We start from the raw sequence: 9,073 nt of genomic DNA on the forward strand, positions 1-9,073 counted from the left end.
GGGAAACGCTGATGCCATAGTAAAATGGTGCTAATAATGGTTTGCACACATCGTCCCATAAAGAATCTTTTTTATTTTGTTTGAGTGCAATTTTCTGAGTCCTATCGTTCCTGCCCTTCAGCAGTGTATGCACTTGATCGGTTCGAAACCCTCAGCGCCCAACGGATTACCGGCGGTAGCTGCCGCTTAATTGATTATCATCATCCGATGGCGTTAATGATACCCTCCGGACACTATGGCCGCCCCGTTCAGAGCAACAGAGTTGATGGCACCGAGGTCACGATCGCTGCATGCACCACATTCACGATAATGATCGTAAGATTAACGTGGTTAAGGAGAGAAAAGGAGAGAGAGAAAACGGTGGCGGTGCCACCCCATCAACCTGGTGGCTTCGCACGTATGTGTCATAAGGCCACCGCGCAGCATAAACGATGTAAGAAAAATAAACTCAGATTGAAGGGAAAATTAATGTGCAACACGAGCAAAGGTGCATTCAAATTAACGCCGTTGACTCACCGATGCGAGCGGTTTATTCAATCATGCCGGAGGAAACGGAACTGCTTCTAGGTTCGCGGCCGCTGGAGCCCAATTAGCATCTCCGAAAAATGGTCCAATTTGACGATGGTGAATTTAAATAATTTATTAATTAGTCCAACGTTGAGCGAAGTGGAAAGTTGGAAAATCGTTTAAAAAGCTTATTACTATCATAATTTCAAAATATATTTAATTAAAAACAATTCTTACCTGAAGCAAAATACAATCTGTATGTAAAGTTGGATTCAGTTCGAATTTGAAACCATTCCAATATGTTACGCGACTAAACGGCCATCAAGTCTATTTGTGGAATCAATCTGTAAGAGAAACAAAAGCTTCGTATTAAGGCAAGTTAAAACGGTTGAGTGACCTACAACTTTAGGCCACAGGGAACCGCACCGGACAGGCGAACATTTACAGAGCTGTAAATGCATTTTCAACGCCTTTTCATCACCTTCTGCTTTAAGACGATTGAAATCGATTCGTTCCGGGCGCAGAAGACGAAGAAAAAGACCGACTAGTGAATCTACTTGGAAAAGGCCGCCGCAACTGGACAATCACCTGCGAAGACGAACGCCCAGTGCCCAGCGGCAGGTTACAGGTGTAGCACGTGTCCTTCGGTTTTCTGCCACATGTGAACATCTCGTGCGGTGGACGGCGACGTGTCAGCATCCATGTGAACTTTTCGGTGTTTTTTAGCCGGGGATTACAAGTAATGACATTTTTCTCTCTCACTCTCTCTCCTTGCCATGCCTTCCTCCATACCCACTCGTGCTTGGTCGTTGAATCCCGCTCGGAACCAATTCGGAAAAGGCCATCCAGGTGGATCGGTTTGTTTGGGGATCCATTTTTCGTTTTTGCTTTCGTTCACGATGCTGTGACGTTGATTGATGATGGGTTTCCATCTTTTGCGCGCACCAAGCACCAAGATGGGGTTTAATTACACACCCCGCGCTGCCCCGTTCCATCGAAACAGTAATACTAATATTTGACCACGAATCATACACGCCTAATGATCGGTTACGCACGCGTCGCACGCGAAGGAAAAAGGAAGCTGCTGAATGCTCGTGTGTCATCATCAGCATGAGGAAGCAAAGGATGTTCGGACACAAGACGAATCGGATTCGTTTTACCCACGACGCGGCTGTTCTTTTGCGTAGATGCGTGTTTTTGTTTAGGTTGGTTGTTGTAGAGCTTTTCTTTATTGTTCAGAAAATTGTTTCTTCACTTGGGGTTTGGTTTTATTCTATTACAGGTTACAACACAGTTCCGGTGCTTCACTGATGCGTGTATATTGCCCTTCTCCCGGCTATTCGCCCAACCCGTGTAAGGAGCTCTTTATAGCCTTAGAATTTAACATACCGGCGGCCATTTAACAACGGACTCATCGTTATCGTCTTTTACCCCGCTCAGACCGCAGTGAAGATCTACTACCAAGTAAAGAAAAACGGGTGTGCTTGCATCGGATCGGTAAAGTTCTAGGCAACACATCATTCAATTACACTCTGCCTTTGCCACTTTGCCTTTCGTTATCATCATTATATGACTACGTTGGTGTAAAATTGTGTTCCGTATTATATTTGTGTATGCTGCTTTAAATGTGTTGCTTTTTTTCTGTTTATTGTTCAACTACTATGGATTTTTCCAATAATATATTTTCGCCTCCAACGCCCCACGCTACTTACTGACCATTTCTTCTCTGTTTCACGCATCCTCGTTCGGCTACGAACAGTAAGTGTAAATCTTATTCAATAAATGGGCTTTGTTTGTATCACATATAAATTGTACAAAAACCTATCCTACCACAAGGAATGCTGCTCTCATCTTCGCTATGCTGTGCCACATGCCCGGTCCATGCCTCCGGACTCGCGCTTTCTTTCACGCTTTTGTTTTCCTGTCCCCTAACGAAATACTCGGTTAATATTGTTGCCCATTTGTTTTGCTACCGTGTATAGGTGTATGCTTGTTTTTTGTTTTTAGTTTCGGTTTCAATTCAATCTCACAAAGATGTTCGTAGAGTTTAAGTTGCGTGTAGTTCTTTCCAAAAAACATGCTGCTTCCGACTACTATAGTTTTTGTTTTGTTTTTTTTTGTTTACACGCTAAACTCCAACAACTTCCTTAGGTATGTGTACTGGGTGGAGCCAAGGCTGTGCCAAGTCTTGTAACTGTTTCGGGAACACATAGTGAGGACACTCACGGGATTAAAGTGGTGCGGCGTCTCGTGAAGCAGTTGTGCTCTAGTTAATAAGTGAACATTTAATGGGTACGAAGGAATGGTTTCAAGGTTTTCAAACATTTACTTTTCTATAGTTTGATAGTTTGTAGGGGAATTCTCACAGTTGCAAAACAATTATATTAACCTTAATTGAGGGAATAATTTTTTACAAAATAATATACCGATACTTTCGGCAGTCACTACTCGACTGTGTACGCTTTATCGCACCAACATGCATTTAGAACCATTCGTAACATGATCCAGCGGGGCAAGAAATCAGTGAAGAGGCAGAAAATCGAAAACTAATACTTAAAGAACGTAATGGTGACACTAATCGTACATTTACAAACGGCGGCAGAAATCCAATTTCGTCGCCGCGCTCTATAGCTTTCTGATCTTTCTTTTAGTCTTTTAGATTTGCCTTTATAACGCTCATCCACGCCACTAGACTGCATCGTGTGTCGAATACTTAATTTCTTCGTGTATACCCTACGTTTATATATCACAATCAAAAACTCAAATACAAAATAGTATCTACTACTGGCTAGCTGGTTTTTCCCATTTTCCTTCTACTTGTGGTTGCTGTTTGTGTGCTCGCTTTCCTCTCTGGCGGAGGGTGCGTTTGACCCGTAACACGGCTCAAACCGATTTAAGCCTCATCAGTTTGTGTAGTAGTATGTATTGCGTAGTGTGCGCTCGAACAATTCCTCATTTTTTTTTCTTAATCAAAGTAGACAAACACACTCACTTATTGCCTCCTGACGTATCTTCTCGAAGGACGCCTTCTCGCTTCGTCTGTTCGGCCATCCGACGGGTGATGTGATTCGGTGACGAACTAATACTGTAAAGTGCTAGCATAAAACGATTGACTGGCCACACACAAACTGGGTAGGCGGAGAGGTTGCTTCCTATTGTTCGTGCTAGTGCTTTTTCACAACTCATACCTGACTTTATTGAAATAAACATACAGAGTACATTTATTCGAGACACGAAAAATTGTATGATTCAATTCTAACACATATTAAAGCGTTGGTCAGATAATTTAGAAACAGTGAAATTCAAATCAATAGTGATAATACTGAATAGTTCTCTTGTTCTTACGGCGACCGGCTGTGAAGAGACGACCGCAAGAAGGGTTTGCCTTCACTGGTAATAAAGACGAATGCAAAGTAGGCCGATGGAAAGAACAAAATCGTTGAAATAAAGGTTTGTCAAATGGTTATATCCCATCAACTTTAAACTAACACTGGTGGTCGGTAATTATTAAAAAAATGCGTTCGCAAGAACGGTCATAATTTCGCCTTCCTTTAGCAGCCGATTTATAGCAAACCACAAGCATCGCTTGAGGAATACCACTTGTTGATTTCCGGAATGAGTTTCGAATAGTCGGTATAATGTTTCGTTCAAGCAAGAACACTTTGGTGATCTTAACAATCATAATCTCTCAAGTGGATAAGTAGATGTGACTTAACTCGAGGGCCGCCTAAATAAGAATAACGGTTTCCTGCTCAAAATTGCACCGCTTATTGAGAACAAACAAACATCGCCTTCCGGGACGATCGGTTCGTGCACCGTCGAGTAAACGATCTTTAAATCATTTCAAATTCTTCTTCAAATCTTTAGGATGGGCCTACAGCCTGATCTTACCATGTGGCCTTCTTGCTGGCTTTAGTTATCATGACTACCGTCGATCAGCGATTCGTGCTGCTCCTCAAGGTCCGGTATCCGGATGACGTTTGCCTTCCGGCAGTGCCACAACCGTCGGTACATTAGCTTGCCAAACTTGAGGAGCGGATCACAGTCGTCGAACTTTACCAAAAAGGCCACCAACACCAACGAGAGGAACATCGGGAGCGAACCGAGATAGAACAGCAGCGGGTAGGTCTTACCATGCAGCACCATATCGAACACCATGGCCAGGGGTATTTGCAGCGAAATCGCCACCGTTCCGATAAGGGATGAAGTAAGGAAGCAACCCCTGAAAACGGAAAGCAAACCACCGATAAAATGCTTGCAATCATCAATCAACGGAATCATCAGGGAAACTTACCACAGCCAGAGAGCCTCCGATAGCACCGTTCCGATGAGCCCGTTTAGAAACAGGACCACAAATTGACGTCTCGATGGAAGCTCGAACACTTCGAGCTGCGAAAAATTTAGCACAAAAAGCAGTGGCCACAGAAGCAGCAAGTTCCACAGCCCGACGAAACCGAAAAACAACGGAATGCTGATCTTCTCCTCGGTGTCGCTCTTACGTTTGACTAGCACCAGATAGGACGCGTAGAAAAATGCACTCAGCAGTGCGAGGACAATCCCGCGGGACATTTTTGGTTGATCCAGCTCCGACAGCGAGACCATCACCTGAAACGTGCAACAGTATGTATATGTTTTTCTCATGTTTCCTCCATCGTCCCATCCATGTGTTTGACTTACCGCTCCGGAGATGCTCAGCAAAACGGCGAAAAACTTGGAGAAGGTAAATTTGTCCCCACAGGATGAAGGAAACATTGCGGCCAGAATGAGCGTGAAAAAACTCGAGCTGGAACTGAGCAGCGTTACCATTGCCGTCTCGCTTGGTTCCAACGCGAGCTGAAACATATAGTTGGCAATAAACCACTGGGAAAGTGTGAAAGACAGTAATTAATATCCTTGCCAACCCGGTAGTACGATCAGGGGTGAGAAACATACCAGCACACAGAAGAGCAATGCCGTGCGTGCCGTTTTGTGGTGGGACTTTTGTCGGTGCACTCGTAAGCTTGCCGCGTACGACAGTCTCGACATGAGGGCCTCGGATGCTTCGTGCGGTGACATTTCGCGTACTTCGGCCACCTTGCTGAAGCGCACGCTGCGAATGCTGGAATCGTCGCTCTCCGTACCGGACACCTGCGAGTCCGCTTTGATGGGCACGAACGATGAATCACTCTACAGCACAGGGAGTGAAACGCGAAAATTAAAATTTCACTACACCCCTCCCGTGGTGAAAACAGAGATGGGTGGTTTGCTTACCAAACTGGACGTCCCATTGGCGTAGTATCCTTCGTCCTCTTCGATTGTTTCCATCAGCTGTAAATGAATGGGAAATCACGTTAGGCGGGGCCCATAGTTTACGACCACGGAACGCGGGACCACTCCTTACCGAATAGTTTCCATTCCGGGTGCAGCTTTCCTTCCAGGGTGCAATTAAACCGAGTACTATCAAGTAAATGGTGAACATCGACGCCTTGAAGTACGTGCAGAAAAAGGGCTTATCGTAGTTTTCATTTTCGTAGAGAAACTAATAGTGTGGTGGAGAGAGCATTAAAAAAGAAGCAAAAAAATAGGACATTAACAAATAAACATTTGCGGCATTCAGTGTAATTAAATCATGCAGACTGCTACCGACCTTGGTTAGTTCGCTCGATGAGACCCATATTATATCGACCAGCACCAGTAACACTATTCCGAGCACTAGTTTTTGTGCCTTATTTAACATTTTTCCACCCTTCATACACCACGCAGGCACGTAGTGCCGTAGTGGGCGGTGTCTTTTTTCCGCTGATTTGGTTGAGATCGTAATTTCTTCTGCACCGCTCGGTGGATCCTTTTGTGGGGATTTTGGTGGCAGTTTCGTTCTCTTGTTTGCCGTTCTCGGTACCGGTCGTATGTGCGCTCTTATGGGGTAGTTTATTTACCTTACGATCCTTGGATGGCACTCCATTTTTCGTGCCTTTCAGATGCGTGTATAGTTATAGAGCATAGTTATGTTTTCTAAAATAAATGTACGAAACCGGAATGATTGTTATGATGAAAAGACATTCAATAACTTTGAAAAAGGTATTAAAAACAACGATAATTTTCTTTTTTTCCTTATTTCAAGATATATTATAACAAAGATTCAGTCGCTAAGTTTAAAAAAAAAAATAGTCCAACCTCTGGAGTTTCCTTCGATGAAGCAGGTCATATTTCCATTTTACAAAAAATCAAGTTTGTTCTTTTAAAAATCGTAATTTAACCAAACCGCATCACACCACAAACAGCCAAATTGGTACCATATGTTTACTTTAAGCATAGATTTTCCATTCGAAATTTAGTTCGAAATACTTAAGAAACTATACCCGAAAAACGATATTTGCTTAATTCCACCGTATCCGGTTGTGTTGTTTAAGTTTTTTGTTGGAACCTAAGCAAACACAGAAAATCAACGGATGAACCGTTTGCTGTCCAAATCACCGCCTACCTCCCGCTAGGATATTGTTATCACTTTTTTGTCGGTCCGATGTGTTTTTACCGTCCACTTCACGCTGTTTGTTTTTCACATCCCAATTGTTCCTGTTTTCCTGTGCGCTACCTCAACAAGATGCTGCCCCACGATGTACACTGTGAGGGACAAATGAAACACATTTATTTAGCCCTGCCAGCCTCTTGCCTGTGCGCGCTGTTTCATATTCTGATACACATCGTGACCGCAAAGTTTGCTCGGTATTTGCGGTAACCAAATTGGTGCCGGGAAGGTCCCGTGGCGGCGGCAGACTGCACTAATTTATGCCATACACTCTGGCAATGCCATCACAAACAACAAGACAGGCAAGCTGACCACGGAGGCAGGGAGTAGGTGCGGGCTACAGTGTGGTGTGTACAAACAGAACAAATCTCCGATATCATTTGGTCAGTTCACGACCGTCTTTATAGCGCTACCCGCTGGCGTCAACGTGACGTACGGATAACGATATGTGCACTGGTTTCCACCCGGCGCCTCTCGTGCCCTTGAGGTACACTAAATTCAACGAGGTAGCGGAATGTTTACTTTCTTCGCTATCTTGCTAGAACAGCACAATACCACCCATTATGGTACGGGCCAATGAACTATGCTGATAAACGCTTTTCCTCCGACTGCTTAGGAGAAACGGGCTCCAGCTGTCGGCCTGTTTAGCACCAGCGCCTACTTTTCTGCATCCCATGGGGGGCTCCTGACGGCTAGTATAGCCGTTGATTGAAGTGCATACTAGTCCCAGTGGAATATTAACCGAGCACGAATGCCCTCACGTTAGTATATCGACCTCAAAGGATCATAATTGTTCATGTAAATAGAACCACTGTCGCACACCGAGTAAAGTCAACAAAGAACGCAAAACGCGCAATACTTTTCCAGCGATGCAGAAATTGAACCACATACACACCAACCTTTGATAGTTCGACTAAAACACTACATTCGGCTACTGATTTGAGCGGTTGAACACTTAAAAACCGGGCACTTGATCATGAAAAACACCGTAACATAAAGATTCAATCTTTCTTCGTCACGAAGCACTTCACTTTTCTTTTTCTTATCATCGAACCGACTGACAACGGGCTGTTTAGAACCGATGGTCGAGTGGCTGACGAAGAGAACAGCTGACATTCAAATAGCGGGCCGTTTAGAACTGTCGGTAGAGTACTTCCCGCTAGATATTTCCTAACGGTTTCGCTCAAAACTTCTCAGCGCGAACAAAACAACTCCTTATTTTGTTATGAGCCGTGGCGGGCTGATACAAAATTCGGCCCATACAAAAATTAGAAGTTGTTTTGCTCGCACTGAGGAGTTTTGAGCGAGTTGTTAGGAAATGTCTAGCGGCTTCGCAATCTTGCGTGACATAAGCTCATTTTTCACCCAGTGGTTTTATTTCAAATTTGAATTCATACCGTTGGATACGATAGGTTGGGGTCGGATCTGTAAACATCACATGTGCATTATAATTCGGATTTCACTTAACACGCAAACAACCCGTGATCGTTTTAATCTGTACTTTTATTTGTATCGTTTGTTCTGTCTTCCTACATGCTGCCAGAAGGCAAGTAATGTCTTCGAGATGATGCATACAGTTTACGTAGAATTTCTAGTTGTATCATCACTAATTGCGTGCACTAATCTAGTGTAAGTAATGCCGAGAAGAGCTAACATGCACTCTGCAATCTTCCTGTCCGCCAACTACTGGACCGCACTAATTACAGGCTATCTAAAATATATCTGTAAGTAAGTAAGATAAAATTCTCTTTTTCTTCTAACCATGGTACCGCCAACGATCAGCCGAAACGCGGTCAACTACATAATGATATACTCAACTATCGTGTAAATGTGTGTTCTTGTGTGTGTGGGTGTGTACATTGGCCCTTTCGTTTTAAGTAGCCCTCCTTGAGGATCGAACATTTTGTCTGTCTCTCGAAAGACAACCAATTGGAAATATGAACATTCTCCCTGATAAAATATGTATCTGCCAATCAACAAGAAACTTAAATACAACATACTTATGATTCTCATTCCCTCCTAACAAACCATTCGATTGGTTTTTCTACACGCACACACAGT

General features: G+C 43.7%; 1 protein-coding gene across 2 annotated transcripts; it reads right to left on the reverse strand.

Annotated features, from left to right (window-relative positions):
* Positions 1-1,743: 1,743 nt before the first annotated feature.
* On the reverse strand, positions 1,744-8,054 carry LOC131267004 (solute carrier family 35 member F5). Of its 2 annotated transcripts, none has more exons than XM_058269735.1 (8): positions 7,912-8,054; positions 6,134-6,498; positions 5,888-6,025; positions 5,758-5,814; positions 5,440-5,673; positions 5,185-5,367; positions 4,802-5,112; positions 1,744-4,729 (listed from the first exon to the last, which is right to left on the reverse strand). In XM_058269735.1, exons 2-8 carry the CDS (start codon positions 6,236-6,238, stop codon positions 4,420-4,422), a joined length of 1,338 nt encoding a protein of 445 aa, XP_058125718.1. In that variant the 5' UTR covers positions 6,239-6,498; positions 7,912-8,054; the 3' UTR covers positions 1,744-4,419. The 2 variants fall into 2 exon arrangements, with proteins under 2 accessions (XP_058125718.1, XP_058125717.1); XM_058269734.1 differs by lacking the exon at positions 7,912-8,054 and adding an exon at positions 7,019-7,036.
* Between the last annotated feature and the right edge of the window lie 1,019 nt (positions 8,055-9,073).

This window comes from Anopheles coustani, chromosome 2 (genome assembly GCF_943734705.1).
Source record: "Anopheles coustani chromosome 2, idAnoCousDA_361_x.2, whole genome shotgun sequence".
Lineage (NCBI taxonomy): Eukaryota > Metazoa > Arthropoda > Insecta > Diptera > Culicidae > Anopheles > Anopheles coustani.

What these genes read in the sequence shown, in the direction of transcription:
- LOC131267004 (XM_058269735.1), bottom strand. Translation starts at nt 6,238, where the DNA reads ATGAAGGGTGGAAAAATGTTAAATAAGGCACAAAAACTAGTGCTCGGA. An exon ending in CATTGCTCTTCTGTGTGCTG is followed by an intron (nt 5,368 to 5,439) that starts GTATGTTTCTCA and finishes ACACTTTCCCAG; the next exon opens with TGGTTTATTGCCAACTATAT. An exon ending in TCGGAGGCTCTCTGGCTGTG is followed by an intron (nt 4,730 to 4,801) that starts GTAAGTTTCCCT and finishes TTCCGTTTTCAG; the next exon opens with GGGTTGCTTCCTTACTTCAT.